At 40.1% G+C, this 18419-nt stretch overlaps 2 protein-coding genes and 2 long non-coding RNA genes across 14 annotated transcripts; 2 read left to right on the top strand and 2 right to left on the bottom strand.

The window, feature by feature from the left end:
- Positions 1–1500: 1500 nt before the first annotated feature.
- On the bottom strand, positions 1501–4211 carry LOC115683397 (mitochondrial import inner membrane translocase subunit Tim9). The gene is made up of 2 exons (XM_030607938.2): positions 3905–4211; positions 1501–1869 (listed from the first exon to the last, which is right to left on the bottom strand). Exons 1-2 carry the CDS (start codon positions 3997–3999, stop codon positions 1683–1685), a joined length of 282 nt encoding a protein of 93 aa, XP_030463798.1. The 5' UTR covers positions 4000–4211; the 3' UTR covers positions 1501–1682.
- Positions 4212–4374: 163 nt separating this feature from the next.
- Positions 4375–6282, top strand: LOC130139111 (uncharacterized). 3 transcript variants are annotated; one of them, XR_008817334.1, is made up of 4 exons: positions 4375–4701; positions 4817–4878; positions 4916–5849; positions 5938–6282. It is a non-coding gene; the product is annotated as an uncharacterized LOC130139111 (long non-coding RNA). The 3 variants fall into 3 exon arrangements; XR_008817333.1 differs by having other exon boundaries at positions 4817–4992; positions 5174–5849; XR_008817332.1 differs by having other exon boundaries at positions 4817–5849.
- Positions 6283–7416: 1134 nt separating this feature from the next.
- Positions 7417–8068, bottom strand: LOC130139140 (uncharacterized). The gene is made up of 2 exons (XR_008817361.1): positions 7852–8068; positions 7417–7746 (listed from the first exon to the last, which is right to left on the bottom strand). It is a non-coding gene; the product is annotated as an uncharacterized LOC130139140 (long non-coding RNA).
- Positions 8069–13195: 5127 nt separating this feature from the next.
- On the top strand, positions 13196–18285 carry LOC115683369 (probable E3 ubiquitin-protein ligase RHC1A). Of its 9 annotated transcripts, none has more exons than XM_030607886.2 (4): positions 13196–13356; positions 14615–14680; positions 14853–14893; positions 17123–18285. In XM_030607886.2, the coding sequence occupies exon 4, from the start codon at positions 17143–17145 to the stop codon at positions 18064–18066; it is 924 nt and encodes a 307-aa protein (XP_030463746.1). In that variant the 5' UTR covers positions 13196–13356; positions 14615–14680; positions 14853–14893; positions 17123–17142; the 3' UTR covers positions 18067–18285. The 9 variants fall into 9 exon arrangements, with proteins under 9 accessions (XP_030463746.1, XP_030463750.1, XP_056171185.1 ...); XM_030607890.2 differs by having other exon boundaries at positions 17074–18285; XM_056315210.1 differs by having other exon boundaries at positions 14810–14893.
- The last annotated feature ends 134 nt before the right edge of the window (positions 18286–18419 follow it).

Here is an 18419-nt window from a genome sequence, read left to right as displayed (position 1 = left end):
GGACCATGTAGAATAGTGCTAGCCTCATGTTCTGCAGAGCATTACAAGCTACTGGTGCAATGATTTTCCTTCTTCCAAAGAAAGCAATCAAGGGGACTGAGGGTGCGTGCTTACATTATATCTTGGTCGCTTCTGATCAAGGCAGGTTCTATCCTGGTGGCCTGGATTGATGTTTATAAGCTCAGGGGTGGGTAGGAGCTTCTGGACACTGCCTGTTACTGCTTCATCCTCTTACCCTGGAAGAGCAATTTGAAAGTTGAGAAAGGGTTTGCTAAACCAATGGCAAGAAGATTATTATCTAAATATACACAGATAGGTACATAAATATATTATATATTCTAAAATAAATAGATAGAACTTAAAGTGATAAAAAACAAGAACTCTATTCGATTTTTTTGTTTTTCCTTTCTTTGGGTCACTGGCTATTGGTCGAGAGTTTCAGATTTAATACCGATATCTTAACGACAAATCCAATGGATCAAAGTGTAGTCCTTGGTGTATTACTTTTTTTTTGGAAACGAAGTGTGTGCCAGTTGTATATTTTAAGAATTGGCCGGACAAAACCAAGTGCACCTTTATCATTATAACTAGTATAAAGTAAAAGATGCCCGATTCCGCCAATTAGTACCGAATAATTTAAGTGAATAAATTAATAAATAACTATTAAGAACCATAGCACTTCGTGAATCATTGATAAATCCACTTTGATTCTCGATGAACTGATAATGTGGGACCATTACTATGGTTAAAGCTAAACCTTTTGAAGTTTAAATGTAGCATGCTATCCTGTCTATTAGTATCTTAATTTAATACGGAAGAGTTTCAAAACAAATAATTGAAATTTTTTCTTTGATACAGAACACTCGAGTGATGAAACCATTTGAAAACTTCATTGGAAAAACAGGTGACACTTAACATCTGTTTGGCATGATTCTTGGCACCCTCATTTGCCACTTTTTTGTAAAATGGATATATTTTCAAATCGAATTTTTATTTTCTCACTTGCCACTTTTGGGATTTTCTGAATTTTTGAGATTTTATGAATTTTCTTTTTTTTTTTTTTTATAACTGTGGTAAAATGGAGAGTAATTCACAGATGCCGGTAGCATCTGGAATAAGATTTGGAATGGTTGCGGCCAAGTGCTGGGCCAGAGAGTCTGGTCCACATAAAGAGGCAAGCTATCTAATGGGGACTTCTGTATCCTAATGCCTGGGGGTTGGGGAGGACAGCTTTTTGAGGAAGGCTGCACCGGATTTAAAGCATGATGAGAACGATCTCATGATTAAAAAAGGCCAAGAATGAGTTGGCATCATCTCCCTCTGCTTTCCACTGGGAAGCAGCCCAAGCCAAAACCCAATTCTGCAGGTTCAGGCCAAACTTTTTCTTCTTTTCATCAGGTCCGGGCCTACAGCTTGGGACCCGGCAAGCTACCTTTATGACGCCCAAAGGGGAACATGAGCCAATTCATTTCACAGAACAAGTCGTGTCATCTTACCTCAAATTATTGGCAGAATGCATTTTCCTCTTCTCAAGTGACAAATAAGACATTGTGTTCTAGATACCAAGAATTTAAAAGTACATGATTAGATCGATAATCGAGTTCCACATGAATGCAGAAGAAGCCCCCCTGGGTTAGGCGGTCGTTTCAATCTTATGTTCTAAAATAAGGCAAATGAGAATTTCAATCTTGGGTCGCTGCTCCTTGGTTCAGCTCGGCAAACCTCATGCCAACCCTCATCGAATGCTTTAGGAACTTCTCGGCACATCGATTGACGCAGCTCTCCTCTTGCTTTTGCAAGTTCTTGTGCTTGAAGGAGTCCACACAATCATTGAAGCATCTCTCGACCAGGGAGTTGTACATTCTTAAACTGCAAGTTGGGACAAGGAATTTTCATGATCGTAATTTCAAACAGAAAAGATCAATCTAATCAACATTAGCAACATTCTGCGCACGAAGACAAATCGCATGTCACGCAAAGGGGTTACATAGAACTGCAATTACTTGCTTAGTGGCAAGTTGCACACAAACATGCTACTAGCCGATAGCCCCACTGCTGAGGACTTTGCGACAGCTGATGGCAATCATAAGGTCAGTAGCAGCAGCAAACAGAACAAAGACACGGTGCCATCACAAATTCTTAGCAAAACCCATTTAAAGAAGTTAGTAACTTCCGGTGCACCGATTCTCTCATGTTATGTGTAATCAATGCATCGAAAATCAAGACATTTCCTTATATGACGTATGCTCAACAAGTGCTTTGGGGCACTCTGTTAACAAGACCCGTAATATGACTTTATTTCACATCAAGCGGCTGTCCACCACTTTGTCAAATGCATCTACATATGAAGGAACAGAGACATATTGTCGAATAGATCTTAAATGATAGAAGTAACAATCCGCTGCTTAACTCAATGATTACAATGGGATTATGTTGCTTCATTTTTCACGGTCTTTCTGTCCAGGTGTAGTTAGTCCGCATATTCACAAATATGTCTATTTCACCGAGTTTCTCTCCGAGACAGTGCCTATATCGAATCAGGATCAACTAGGACAGAAATAAAGCATTGGGTTTTGTTGGTTGGTTAATTGGTCACAATTTTTTCCATGAAATGGGTTGAATTGGCATTAGTCTGGATATGGCCAGTAAACTTCCATACAGTGTCAGTAATTTTCCCCTAGAACGGATCAGTCACTCAACTCGGCGGATGCATCCTCTCCCTTAGCCCAGGCAAAGAAAATCCAGAACGAGATCTATGAGTTTGTAGAATAGAGGACGGAAAAATGTTTCGACAGAACGAATGTGAGATAGTTACAACGACTGCTGTAAGTTTTGGGCCAGCCCATTCCCAACTCCTGTAAACCTGTCAGGCACTAAACTCCTTCGTCCATCCTCCCCTCAGCTTTTGGGAGCTCAACCAAGACCAACTCGTCCAACATGCTATGTCGAGTAAAAAACCCAAGTAGGTAAGGGTATGCAAATAATGTCAACCTAATATTGCATAGCATATCTTTATACTTCGATACAAGCCAGAACTCTCACACAAAATACGACATGAATTAAGTAAACAAAAGTTCTGAAGAAACATCATGGTTATCAACAACTATTATGTGGCCAATTCATTGTCAAAATGAACAGTAAACTAATACAATGACAAAAGAAATAATTTGGACATGAACTATGATGCCCGCAAACATCGACAAACTTTATCCCTCGCAGATACTACAAGGCAATGGAAACAAAATGTGCATGTCGTTCCCAAAACGTCCAGAAGCAGCATGCACGCTACACTGGTTTTAAAGGAGAACATTTCTTATGGCTTCACAAGTAAATAGAGCTGCAAAAGAAAGTTCCAGATGCAACCCTCTTTTGGTAAAACAAGGACAAATGTGAAGCCCAATGCATAGAGCATCGATGTTGATCAATAACCATCACTTTTATGCGTCCGAACAGAATCACTTTGAGCGATCTCTCGACCAGACAAAAAGCAAATGAAGAAATCCACGTTACAGGACATAAAAAGAAGCTAATTAGCTTCATCCAGCGAAATGTCAATCGCCCATCACTCGTTCAAGAAAAACAAATTGAAAATGCGAACTTTCCATCCTCGACCCTCAGAGCAGGAAACCGGCAGCCAAAAAAGAGAAACTTTCAAGAGACCCGCCAGACCCTTCAATCCACATTAGCAGATGCAATCGCCAAACAACACTAAGCTCATACGGACGACCTGACATAATCGTTTAGAACCCGAACTACATCACTGGCATCACGCATCGCTAAATTCCTTTGGGCACAACTACGCGTCCGGCGAAGCAAGGCGAATTAAGAGTTTGAGCAACCAAGACCAACCGAGCCACTTTCACCATTCACACAATGACACTCAAAGAGACGGAAGGGAGAGAACCTGTCGCGGATCTGGAGCTGGTCGATCATGGCGGACATTCGAAGCTTGTCTTCCTCCGGAAGATTGTCCAGGTCGCCCATCATGCTCTTGTCCATCGCGAAACTGAGGTATTGCCAAGCTCGCTCTTTCGATCGCCGGCAGAGCTGGGTTGCGCGGGCGTCGGAAAACGATACGAGTCCGGCGGCGGCGGCGGCGGCGGCTCGGGAGTGCAACGGTGCGGTGCGAGGAAGAGGAGAGAAGAGAGACCGAGAGACAGAGATTGGGGAGGCTCGAGGCTTCAGAAGAGAGGTAGGGTTTCTGGTTTCACTTTCTCACGAGAAAATATTCAGTGGGAATGTAGTGCCAGGTCACCTGCTGGTAACGTGGCACGCATGTGTCCAGTCAGTATCTGTGAAATTTTGACACGTATAAATTTAAATCTTCTCAAAATAAGAAAAGGAAAGTTAGTTGGTGTCAGCCTAACCTGCTAAAGCAACCCATTCGTGTCAGAGCAATTAATGCTCCCGAAATTTCAATTGAGCACCCTTTCTCCTTCCCTCGTTGTCTCCGCTGATCAAACTCTTTCTTCTTCCTTTTTGGCTCTTCTTCCTCGTTTCCTTTTTCTCTCTTGCCCTTTTTCAGTTTCTGAAGGAAGAATTTCTGTTACGGAAGTGCAAAACTCTATTTTGCACAACAAAACAGAGGTGCATTGTGGGACGCTCTGGTTTGCACGAAACAGAGATGCTTTGCGGGACTTCGCTCAGGTTCACGCAAAATAGAGGTTTGCAGCACTTCGCTCCGGATCGCGAAAATCAAAGGTGAGGTTTTGGCCCTACTTGTATTTTGCATTCGCAAAAGTCTTAATTTCGTAAATGAGCTGCATTTCGCTATTGTTCGATCTTATGTAGGCTTTTCTTTTTCTCTTTTTTTCAGTTTCTGAAGGAAGAATTTCTGTTACGGAAGTGCAAAACTCTACTTCGCACAACAAAACAGAGGTGCATTGTGGGACGCTCTGGTTTGCACGAAACAGAGGTGCTTTGCGGGACTTCGCTCAGGTTCACGCAAAATAGAGGTTTGCAGCACTTCGCTCCGGATCGCGAAAATCAGAGGTTCTTTTCGGCCCTACTCGTATTTTGCATTCGCAAAAGTCTTAGTTTTGTAAATGAGCTACATTTCGCTATTGTTCGATCTTATGTAAACTTTTCCCGATCTTATAAATTGTTGTATGTAAATCATGGCACATTGCTTTGGCACCACCAATCCGAATTCCATCCATCAACTAAAACTTAGGGTAGTGGGGCGTGGATGAAGGGGTTTTAGAAGGCGAGCTTATGCAAGTGAGTTGCTCTTAACAATTATGAGGAACCCCAATGATGCCTGCCAACTGTTTGCGCAAAGGTCTACGCGTGAATTGGCTTAGCAATTGCGATTGTTTTCACAAATTGTGGTTATTTTCACATATGATCTTGCAACCGAAGAAAGGAAAAAAAAATAATACCCTTAAACTCAAGCTGTAGTCGCACTGCTCTATATATTTCTTTCTTTCTTTTTCCGTCTGTCATAAGTGCTGTTGGTTGATTGAAAAGCTTAGATTGAGATTGAAATTTCAATATAGAAGATAACAGTGCTACAACGAGATGCAGATAAGATTTTTCTTTTTAAAGCTTGCAAATTAGTGGTTATGGTAGATAAACTAAAAGGTTGTTGCTAGATAGTTTTTGAAAGGTTTCCGGATAATTCACGTTCGATGATTTCTTTTGCTTGGACTTCATCTATTTTTTATTATCATGATTATAAGTTTAACTACCTATGACATTATGATTTTAGTATGACATGATCTTCGAATACATTGGTTGATTTTCCATCCAAGATATGCCCATGTCCTTGAGGGAGATTATGCACGGTCAAAAAAGTGCAAAAGAATCCTATAAATTGAGGCAGATTATATTATGCCTCAACTTGTAACGTAAGTGTTTCAATTTTTAACAAATTATTTTTGCATGCTATGACATGTTGTAATACTTAATCTTGCCTTACACTGATTTTTTTTCCAGACAGATAACTGTCGTGGTTTTGTGCAATGGGTTGAAGATTATGTTGAGGAATTACGGCTCTATTCACCGAAAAATATTGACGGAGCTGAGTCAGGAGTTGCATCAAATGAAAATGAAGAAATGGCTATCATGAAAAGAGAATTGAAGTTAATTAGAAGAAGGATGGGCTTTTTTATGTCAATAATAGTACTATATGGAGTTATCATATCTTTACTTACTAGAATTGTAATCTCAATGTTATTATATAGGTAGTTATAGGAGTTATTCATGATAATTCTGTAGAACTTGTTTTTAATATGCTGTTGAAGTAATTTAGAGAAGAATGAATTTTTGTCTTTCTCAAAATGAATATGTAGATTGTGTCTAAACCAGACCAGTGTATGACACTCTGAATAGTGAATATAAAGCTTACCCAAACATCTATGTGTTAAAATTCTAGTTATAACCAACTTAGGGTGCGCATGACAATCATTCTGTGCCCGGGAACTATTTCTACTTAGAAATGATTCTTTTTTATTCTGTGCCTGGAAATAATTTCTGAGCATTTAAAGGCGTTTGGTAACTGTCTAAAATTTCTTTTTATTAATAATATTTTAAATTGTTTAATATTTTTTTTCTTTCTACCCTTCCCTTCTTTGGCCAAGGCCGGTCGCCGGCGCCGGCGATCGGCCACAGGCTAGGGCATCGTGACCTTGGCCGCCGCCCTGGCCGCCTGCCTCACTGCCGGCCTCGCCCAGATTAGGCGAGGCCGACCTCGCCATGATCGACGGCGAGCCGCCTCACCCAGGCGGCTAGGGTCCAGACCTCGCCCTCGCCGGCGAGGGCCATGACGCCCTCATCGGCCCTGGGCTATGGCCGGTCGCCGGCGGCCGGCCACTGCCCAAGGAAGAACAACACAAAGAAGAAAAGAAAAAAAAGAAAAAGAACTCATTGTCAAAATTGTGCCGAGAAACAAGAAGCAACTTTTTTTACTTCTTGTTTCTCTTCCAAAACTGTTTCTGGGCACAAATTTTTGAAAAAATGTGCCCGGGAACAAAAAGTTTACCAAACACATTTCTGTTCCCAAACTATTTCTGGGAACAAAAGAACAGAAATTTTCACTGTTTGGCACGTTACCAAACGGACCCTTAGTTATTTTTTTATGACATCAAAGAGAAAGAGATTGTCCCTCCTATGAGTGCCAAGGTTCCAGGATCGACATTGAGATGAGAACTTGTTATTAATATGATTTTAAAGTAATTTAGAGAAGAATAAGTTTTTGTCTTTCTTGAAACGAATATCTAAATTGTGTCCAAAGCAATGTATGGCACTTTGAATAGCAAATATAAAACAATGTATGGCAAAAAGCAGTGTACTGTATGGCATAATGAATATAAAGCCTACACAAACATCTTTACGTTCAATTCTAGTCATAACCAACACTAAAGAGATCGTGTCCCGACTAATAGTGCCAAGAGACCTCAGCTTTCATACGAGTCATTACAAGAAGTGGACCAACTCTTCCATCAAAGCCCCCAAGAGGGAGAGAATTAAAACTGACATCATGTGCATATATACATCCCTTCGATATGCCATAGAGGATAGATACAAAAGCAACCAAATATCTACAATCAGTAACTTAATCGCCAAAAAGGGACTCTTGTAAATAGAATCTAAAAACAAAACAACTACTAATCTGTTAACAACCAAATATTCTCCTGACAAAAACAAATCCTTGGAGATCAGATACACAAATTGCTTCCACATTGAACTTGCTTGCCGAAGGAAGATCAATCTCTAATGACCGCAGACTTTTACTGAAGATCAATCCTGCATAAAAAGTGACAAAATATCTACAATCACTAACTTAATCGCCAAAAAGGGATTCTTGTAAATAGAATCTAAAAACAAAACAACTACTAATCTGTTAACAACCAAAAATTCTCCTAACAAAAACAAATCCTTGGAGACCAGATACACAAATTGCTTCCACATTGAACTTGCTTGCCAAAGGAAGATCAATCTCTAATGACTGTAGACTTTTATTGAAAATCAATCCTGCATAAAAAGTGACAGTACTGGAATTATTTCATGCATTTCTTTGCTTGTACCCATTTTCATAATGGAGAAGTGCATATAAATAAACTGTCAAAAATAGATGCAATCATTCTTATATGTTAAACAAGCCAACCGCATCAACCTCTTCAAACGCAATGTCTTTGATTGAACTGCATCATGAGAGCTTTGTCCGATCTCATCACAAGGAGTCCCTTGCTTTGCAGCTTTTGTCCACCTCTTCAGAATGCATTGTGATGGAATACTTGTAACATTCACAACACGAGTCAAGATGCACAAAATATGCCTACACAACCATCCTTGCATTTCAAATAACTTGCAACTACATGTGACGATAGAATTGCTCGGACTAAAATGGACAAAATGCTTCCTTTCACTACTTTTAGTTCCCAAGATAGAAGATTGCAATGGCCAATCAACATCTGATCCAAAAACATGTTCACACAAAGCATGCAATAACTCAGCCTGGAAATTCCTATATATGATATGAGTGTATACATTTGCAGCATGTTTCAAAATTCCACTATTCTCAACCATAATACATGGCTTTCCTCGAGTACAGTCAAAATCATCAACAGCTTCAGTGTTGCGCATTTTTTCCGCATGCTTTTCATAATGATTGACAAATTCGGACAAAGTCATAGTCTTACATGCCATATCCTGAAAAACATTATTTGTGCTCTCACTTCTTTGCGTAGATCTAATTCCTGCGGAAAAAATATCATGCCCAAATGCAAGACACCACTTATGCCGCAAGTGATATATACCATCCAACCACTTGTTATCTCCCAAGCTCCATTCTTCACACATAGCTTTCCAAGTGGTTTCCATTTCAAATTCAGATTCGCGACGATATAGAAGCTTTTGCCAATATTTATCGCGAAAATCTATCTTTCCAAGAAGATGTGCAATATGATGCGTAGCATTTTTCCCAATATGTAATATACACAAACGATGATTAGTATTCGGAAAAACAGTTTTAATGGCATTTGCCATGGCATGATCTTGATCAGTGAAAATAGTCTTGGGTGTTTTATCACCCATTACCTTCAAAAAGGATTGAAATGCCCAAACAAATGAACCAATAGTTTCATCCAATAGAAATGCACAACCAAAGAGAACATTCTTCCAATGATGATTCAAGCTAACAAAAGGTGAACATATCATATTGTACTTATTCGTATGGTAAGTGATATCAAATACCACCACATTTCCAAAACTATTGTAATCCAATTTGGATACAGCATTAGACCAAAAAAAATTGGTCAGTCTCTGTTCATTATCCAGCTGAAATGTATAAGAGAAATTGTTTCCATTTGATTGTAAGGAATTAAAATGGTTAATGAGACTTTGACAATCACCCGCACTAATCAGGTTCCTTCCCTTTGATTGTAAAATTTTTTGGCAATCACGTAAAGTAAACCCAACATTGTCTGGTCCTCCTGCTTCACCACTTAGGTAGGAATATGCTTTCATAGCCCTTATATCCACCCCGGCCATAGAAGTCAAAATACTCTTACTAGTATCTGTAATGTGTCGATATGACCGTATCAAGTGCTTTTGTCTATCATCAATGAAAGGATGATTGTGAGAATTCTTAAACTCGGTAACTATCTAAACTCCATCTTCAATTTTGAATTTAATGCAAGCTTGACATCCGGTTCTCTTAATTGTTCTATAAACATCTCCTTGTTCGTGAAGTGGGATTTGTAGAGAGTGTCCTTCACAATTACAAAGAAATGTGCATCTACGCAATATTCCTTCACTATTGTATGCTTTTTGTCCTTTTCGTACTCCAAATTCCTTGCAAATTGCATATGCATTGTATGTATTGTATGCTTCGTCCTCATTAGGAAATGTCATGCCAAATCTTAATTCAAACTATTTATCGACCTTATGCGCGATACTATTATCCTCTGGAGCCTCTACAGTAAAAAATTCTAATCATTGAAAGAAGAAAGATAAAGCGAAAACAAGTTTAGTTATAACAAAAGATGAGGTCATACCTATTTATGCCGAGAACAAGCTGAGCTAGCTACAGGGATTAGGAATAATCTGCCATGTACATGTTAAAATATAAGTTAGGAAAAATCTACCACCATCATCAGTCATCACCAATTACAAGAAATTTGCATAGAAAATCTGAAATCATCCGCATAAGAGAGAGAACCTGTTATGACTGAAGGATGAGAGCACTTGAGTGGTCTTGCTGGAATGCCTAACCGTGGTCAACCATGCTCAACCTTCGCACCTTTTCTACTTCGCAATGAAGGTGAATTGCTAAACCCCCGCATCTCTCTGCTTCATGATGTCATAGGTAGTTAAACTTATAGTCATGATAATAAAAAAATAGATGAAGTCCAAGCAAAAGAAATCATTGAACGTGAATTATCCGAAAACCTTTCAAAAACTATCTAGCAACAACCTTTTAGTTTATCTACCATAACCACTAATTTGCAAGCTTTGAAAAGAAAAATCTTATCTGCAGCTCGTTGTAGCACGGTTATCTTCTATATTGAAATTTCAATCTCAATCTAAGCTTTTCAATCAACCAGCAGCACTTATGACAAACGGAAAAAAAAGAAAGAAATATACAGAGTAGTGCGACTACAGCTTGAGTTCAAGGGTATTAATTTTTATTTTCCTTTCTTTAATTGCAAGATCATATGTGAAAACAACCACAATTTGTGAAAACAATCACAATTGCTAAGCCAATTCACACGTAGACCTTTGCGCAAACAGTTGGCAGGCATCATTGGGGTTCCTCATAATTGTTAAGAGCAGCTCACTTGCATAAGCTCGCCTTCTAAAACCCCTTCATCCACGCCCCACTACCCTAAGTTTTAGTCGATTGATGGAATTAAGATTGGTGGTGCCAAAGCAATGTGCCATGATTTACATACAACAATTTATAAGATCGGGAAAAGTCTACATAAGATCAAACAATAGCGAAATGCAACTCATTTACGAAACTGAGACTTTTGCGAATGCAAAATACGAGTAGGGCCGAAAAGAACCTCTGATTATGGCGATCCGGAGCAAAGTGCCACAAATCCCTATTTTGCGCGAACCCGAGCGAAGTCCCGCAAAGCACCTCTATTTTGTTGTGCGAAGTGGAGTTTTGCACTTCCATAACGGAAATTCTTCCTTCAGAATTTGAAAAAGGGCAAGAGATAAAAAGGAAACGAGGAAGAAGAGCGAAAAAGGAAGAAGAAAGAGTTTGATCAGCGGAGACAACGAAGGAAGGAGAAAGGGCAAGAGAGAAAATGGAAACGAAGAAGAAGAGCAAAAAAGGAAGAAGAAAGAGTTTGATCAGCGGAGACAACGAGGGAAGGAGAAAGGGCGCTCAACTGAAATTTGGGGAGCATTAATTGCGCTGACATGGATGGGTTGCTTTAGGAGGCTATGCTGACACCAACTAATTTTCCTTTTCTTATTTTGAGAATATTCAAATTTACATGTGTCAAAATTTCACTGGAACTGACTGGACACATGCGTGCCACGTCAGCAGGTGACCTGGCAGTATGTTCCCACTAAATATTTTCTCCTTTCTCACGGTAGAATTTAGACGTTAATGACTATATTTATTTAACGAAAATTGAATGATTTTTTAAAATATTATTTTAAAAATAATTAATTAATAAAAATATTTTCGTTATTGGTAACAAATTATATCTAAACATTTTCGTGAATGATGAAAATATTTTTCAATTTATTCATTTTTCGCGAAATAAACGGAACTTAAATATACGACCATTTTATTATTTTTGTATTTATGTAGACTCTAATAATATTTTAATAGACTTAGGTTCTTAACGGAGGTTGCAACCTAAAAATTAAACAAATGTTGTCTACGATTATCGAATGCATTATTTTGCTAGAGATCGCTCAAAATGATGTTTTTCAAATTATTAAATATGCCTCGAATCTTGATCATTTGATATATCTCGTTAAATCCTAGCCCAAATGTTGGATTGTAAATTAGATCGTGGTGTTGTACTTATTTTAGATGTTGGAGGATGACATTCTAGAAATTCCATAAAAGAAATTGACAACCTCAAAAAATAGATTTGACTGTGATTATCCAGGCCATTAGTTTACTAAGATTGTTCTCTTTTTTTCCAAATTATTAAAAGAAACATATACTTATTTTAGGGGTCGAGTTTTGAATTTTGTATAATAAACAGTATATAATAGGATGTCAAAAATACCCATGCCAAATAAAAATTTCAGATCTTTTCGGTTTGGCTAATAAGTTAAGAATATGTATCGTTATAGTTTCATTGAATCGAAACACATGCCATTGGGGGCGAGGGAAAAAGGGGATAGTCACAAAGAATGAGTAATGGAAAATGACACAAATAGTATTGAACCAAAATTCATAAATTATATTGGATAAATTAAAGTTCAGGGATCAAATTGCACATTGAGCCAAAATTTAGGGATTACTTATATCATTTTCTCAATAGGTAAAGGAAGGAGGAGAGAGAAATGGAAATGGCTGCACAGAGGGAGTTATGGTGAAGAAGAAGAAAAAGGGCGGAAAAATGAAGAAGAGAAGAAGGTAAAATGCAGTACTCAAATTGAACCGAACCGTGTTTTCGGTTCGGATCCTGTACGGTCCGGGTCACAAGAAGCACACCGCCTTCCATGTTCGGTCCGGTCCGAGCACGGGAGAGATCCGACCCGACTCGAACCGTCGACACCCCCTGTGAATACAGGTTGACATCGTAGCCTGGAGCCCCCAAGTTATCTACATCAGAATCAATTCGAAAGCACCCCGTATCCAACCGTGGCTTCGGACCTTTTTGGGGAGAGATTGTGTCGGGACGTCTCGTTCTGCGAATTGGGCTGGGAAATCGAAAGGGGAGGGCCCCACCGAGGAGGGGGTCGGGGGGGGGGGGGGGTGATGCGAAATTCCAAGCATGCCCTCGAGAAAGGGACAGGTGGGATAGACTAGACGGATGGGGGGAGCCCACGCGCTCAGGCCCTCGCACGTGCCGCCCCCCTCCCCCTCCCCCTCCCCCTCGAGATTTACCGAAACACCCTTTGCTCGCTAACAAAGTGACAAAGCCCCCATCGCACTACTGACCAGATAATCGGCGATTTAATCAACCGGGTGCGCCACGTGTCATTCGAAGATGGAGACGAAAGGCATCTTCTCCTTCCCCCTGCTCCTTCTCTATCTACTTCTTCGTCTTCTTCGTCTTCGTCAAAGTCTAGAAAAACAATCGCAACTGAAAACTCCCTCGAATTAGGGTTTTTTTCCACCAATTTTTCCCTCGTTGCGTGCCAGTCTGCTTCAGCTCTTCCCTTCCCCACTTCCCCTCGTCGCGATCGCCAGTCCTCCGTTCGCATCCGCAGGTACTTCCGCCCGCCTCATCGTCAGCATCCGAATCTCTCCCCGCAAGTTTCAGGTCTTTCGATCGAGTTTTTTCCTTTGGATTCTGCATTCTCTCGCGGCAAAATTTCGTGCCCCGCGCGATTTGCATCTGCTTTTTCTGCTGATTGCCGAGGCGTGAAATCATCGCCATTGACAGATTTTTCCGTGAGTTTCAAGAGCGGTGCTGCTGCTTTGCTTCTTTTTTTTTTTTTATGTGTGTGCTCGGAATGGAGGTTGAGATTGGGCTGTGCTTTCTTTTGAATGTTCGGGGGGGATTTTCCGGCGAACGGCTTGCTCTGTGTGCGTGCGCGCGTGCTTGTGTATTGTACGGACTCGAAATGTTTGATCTTTGCCGCTGAATTAGATCTCTGACTTGATCGAGGTGAGAGTGATGAGGTGCTCTCTCCTCCTCCCTTTTTTTTTTGTTTTTTTTTTAGGATACGTAATTGGGGTCATTGACTTTTTTGTGAAGTTCTCTTGTTGCTAACTGGCCGTGGATTTGGTTTGTCCAAGGACTTCGTATGCTGGTAAGAATGCTCTTTGCTGGGTACTTTACACTGGAAGCCATCCGGGACATTGGTTGGTGCCCAATGAAAAATGGGTCCATTTTCGCTCCTTACGGATATTAAGACTTAGATATGACTCTAGCGAAATGTTGGTGACCAGGGTTCTGCTCATATCGATGCTCGAGCTGTTTAATGGGCTCCTGCTTAAAATTACAATGAGGTGCATCTCGAACATGCTGGTTTCTGAAGGGGCTATGCTGCATTCTTTGGTTGCTAGCAAAGCCTCGGGGTTGAAATGGATGTACAGCCCGTGTCTTTATTGCTCGCAAGCTGCTTTGGAGATGATATCAATGGCAATGACTAAATGTACAAAATGGTTGATGATTGATGGGAGAGATGGAGCAGCAAAGAGAGATGGTTGTTATTTGTATGCTGGCATGCTGCTGCTTGCTCATTTAAATGTGGTTACATTAGATAGCTGTTGAGAAGCTAATGATCAAGAATGTTGGAACCTTGCCTTTGCAAAGCATTCCTTTCACCGAAGTCGTCATCCTAGGTTTTCTTTCTGTTTGCTCGTGAAGGATGAGAACGGTTATCGAAATTTTTTTAGTAGAAATGGCTTTTTGGATTTTCCTATATGCTACTTTGTGGTTTTTAAACATTGTTGATAAAATAGCTTCACTTATGGCTGGAAACCACTTACAAGTTGGTTTGTTGAATGTCATTGCACCAGCTGTGATGCTTTTTACAACATGGAGGGAGGAATTTTGTAGTCAACCCTGCACTTGATTGTGATTGGGTTAGTACACTCTATTTTGACCTTAATCGGATTCTCGAGTCACTAATTCATTTCAATATTATGGAGAATACATCACTTGACTTCCATTTTGAGCTTTAGATTGATTTGATCTATTGTCACTGACCAAAGGTTTGCATTTTGGCAAACATGGGCTTCCATTTGATCTTCTCAGGATTACAAGGAGAATTAGATTGAAGCAGTAGTTAAAGTCAGGTGAGTTAGGGTCCGTTTGATAACTCGTTTCATGATGACATTTAACATTTTCCGCACTTAGTTTCCCCGTGTTTCATAATGATGGTAATGTCATTGTCGCCTGAATTTTTTTTATTCATTTAAAACTTGCTCTCAATAGGAAGGAACCTACTTAATGTAGGACACTGCACACGATGAGCAATTATCAGTTCACTCTGTATACATGTGGACTTTTGTTAGCCAACATTTCTTAGTATTTTCAGGTCCTATCCAATCTTGATTTTCACATTCTGTGCCTTGTCTTCTTTTTGGCTGAAAACTTTCCCGTCTCGCATACTGGACATTGGTGTAAGGAGATCCTGCTCTCCTATAAGGAAATAAGGAAATGATGGCATTGCGCCTTCCGCTGATAATACCTGTATGCACAATTATTATTGCTTTCGCAAGTAGCATACCGAAATGTCCTAACCTAATTGGAGTGGGGGAGCGCATCTGTGGCTCTGTCTGGGCGTGTGCGAGAGAGAGAGAGAGAGAGAGAGAGAGAGAGAGAGGGAGGGAGGGAGGGAGGGAGGGAGGGAGGGAGCTTCAAATTCACTGGTCCATTGAATTAGAAATGGCTTCAAGCATGTGATAAAACTTCTTAATGATCTGTGTCCCTCTGTGTCCCGTAAGAACTCCTCAAATTATTTCTAAGAGGTTTTGCACTTTCTGTTCAGTGGTAAGGATTGCAGTTGAGTGACTCGCTTTTGTGATTGTCTGTCCTTTTATTTTGAGGAATTCATTTTTCTCTCTGTGGAGCCCAAAGAGTTCTGGTGCTTGCTTATTTTTTAACCTTGGAAATGCAAATGATGATGAGTACAAAATTTCTTAAAAGCTGTGTAGAAACAAACCAAATTGTAAATTCATGCTTAATGTTAAAAGGCTCCATGTCACGCTTGATTTAACATGCGCAGAGACGTTAACAGTAGACCAATATTGTGCATGTTGCCTCTTCTTTTTATAATTGGTTTCTTTGTGGACTAAGATTGTCCTTATTACATAATCGGATAGAATCGTACGAAGCAATCGTTTTGCACCTGTCAAGATTCTGATGGTGATGAAACAACTCAGTTTTGTCATCGCTTAACAATAAACCAGTATTGTGCATGTTGACACTTCTTTTTATAATTCGTTTTTTTTTGTGGTAAGTACGAATAAGAATGTCTTTATTACATAGCCTGATAGAATGGTACAAAGCAATCATTTGACATGTGTCAAGATTCTGATGGTGATGAAACAACCCAGTTTTGTCATTGCTTAAAATTTCAAATACAACCAAACAAATTTATATGTTCCTACAAATAAAGCTCTGAGACTCTTGGGTCGTGTTGTTCAGATTTTCTGCCCAGACTCTTAGATTAGAACAAATCCAAGATTAGCGATAGAACGAAGATGAAATGCATGTTTGAGTGATTGAATCTGTAACTTGTCTGGAACTTATTAGATAGTAACGCTTCTGAATTCAAACGGTTGTTTTTCTTGGGCTTTAATTAATTTCCATCTCTACCTCTGCTACAATAGACATGGAGACAGGAGAGAGCGTCTTTATTGAACTGCTAATTGGGCTGCCATAATGCTAAGCACTAAAGTCTATATATTTTGATTGGAAAAGTGTGAAGCAGCCCAGAATACTTCTGACTAGTTGACGTATTTATTTGAATTGAGAAATATTGTGGCTTCTCTGTCAAAGTACAGTTTATGGACCTTGTTCCTATTAGGTGAAATTAGCAAAAATCTTTTCGCATTTCCCCCTTTTGGATGAACTTTTCTCTAGTACTATAACCCATTTGTTTTAAGAGGGCAGAACTTAGAGAAAGTTTCCCTAGTTGCAAAAGTACTGTTGACTGGTGGTACGTATACTGTGTTGAAGAATTCCTCGAATTATGTCGAGTGATTAGTGCTTTCCCCTTTGTTTTAGCTCTGTCTTAGGTGATAAGTGAGAGCACCTTTCAAATGAGACATTTCTATACGAGGGAAATGAATGATTCAGTAGTTTGCATTGAGATGGCATAATTTATTTTACTATGATAGTGGGAAAAGTTGTCTTATGTTATTTAGTGGTTATGCATGTATCAGTGTTACATTCTGGAATTAGGTTGGAGATTGTGCGATGTTTGGAGTTCTTGCAATATAAACCTTTTAGCATTATGCTTTGACTGCAGTTTTACGAGTTCCCTTGGCAAATTCTGATCAAATTTTGCTGATTATTAGAGGGACAGGGAGAGGAGACTATGTCAAGTAGCAGAAACACCCATTGGTGTTACAGCTGTAGACGGCCAATAAGATTACGAGGGCAAGATGCGGTCTGCCCCAATTGTCATGGAGGATTTATTCAAGAACTTGATGACAGGGTGCACACCAGCTCACTCGATCTCTTTACAATTGACAACGATGAAGGTCGTGACCCACGGTATCGGATGATGGAAGCATTCTCGGCATTGATGGGGCAGCGAATGGCAGATAGAAGCCATGGCCATGACATCAGGGGCAGATCCGATCTATTCTCTGAGCATAACTCTGGAGTCGGTCCTTTACTGATATTTGGCGGCCAGATTCCTGTCAGGTTGTCTGGAAATAATGGATTCGAGGCCCTTTTTAATGGGGTTCCTGGAATTGGATTGACAAGGGGTAACGGGGGTGACTATTTTATAGGGCCTGGATTAGAAGAACTGTTGGAACAGCTTTCTGCTAATGAACATCGGGGCCCTCCTCCTGCAGCAAGGTCTTCCATCGATTCCATGCCCACTATTAAGATCTCGCAGAGGCATCTTCGTTCTGACTCACACTGCCCTGTTTGTAAAGAAAAATTTGAGCTCGGGTCAGAAGCTAGGCAAATGCCATGCAACCATATTTATCATTCAGATTGCATTGTCCCGTGGCTAGTCCAGCACAACTCATGCCCTGTTTGCCGCCAAGAACTACCACCCCAAGGATCGAGCAGCAGTCGCCCAACTGCTGCGAATCGGAGCAGCAGCAATAATGGCAACAGCAGCGGGAGGGAGAGTCAAGGAAGGAGGAACCCCTTATCATACTTGTGGCCATTCCGTTCGTCGAATTCCAGCTCTCACAATAGTGGAAACAGCCCGAGCAACACCCCGACCGTGCGCGAAAATAACCCCCGCCAGATGGGGTACTCTGGATGGCCGTTTGACTGAAGTCAATGCACCTTCAACACCCGACTGCTTTGCAATTCTGATAAATGATTCATGGTAAGAGAAATTGCTTGTAATGGAACTGGCTCTTAGAGATTGTGTGTTGTTTTATGTCCGATACCCTCTTTCTCTCCTGCCATTTCTGTAAAACCGACTCGTTTGGTAAAATTCTGTCCGAGGTGTTTCTAGCTGTAATCTGTACTATATAATTTTGCTCTTAAAGCTTTGTGGAAAAAGTCCAGCGTGCCAAATTTTCAACATCTATTTTTTCTGAACCTTCGATGGGATTGTTGCCTCCAAACGAAAAAAGAAAAAGGAAAAAGCTACAAAAAATATTCTTAAATTGTTCTCATTAC

This window comes from Syzygium oleosum, unplaced genomic scaffold (genome assembly GCF_021117445.2).
Source record: "Syzygium oleosum isolate NSW1041296 unplaced genomic scaffold, Sole_v2.1 Sole_v2.10, whole genome shotgun sequence".
NCBI lineage: Eukaryota > Viridiplantae > Streptophyta > Magnoliopsida > Myrtales > Myrtaceae > Syzygium > Syzygium oleosum.
Note: the sequence above shows the minus strand (reverse complement) of the source record. Positions and strands in the feature narration are given on the sequence as shown.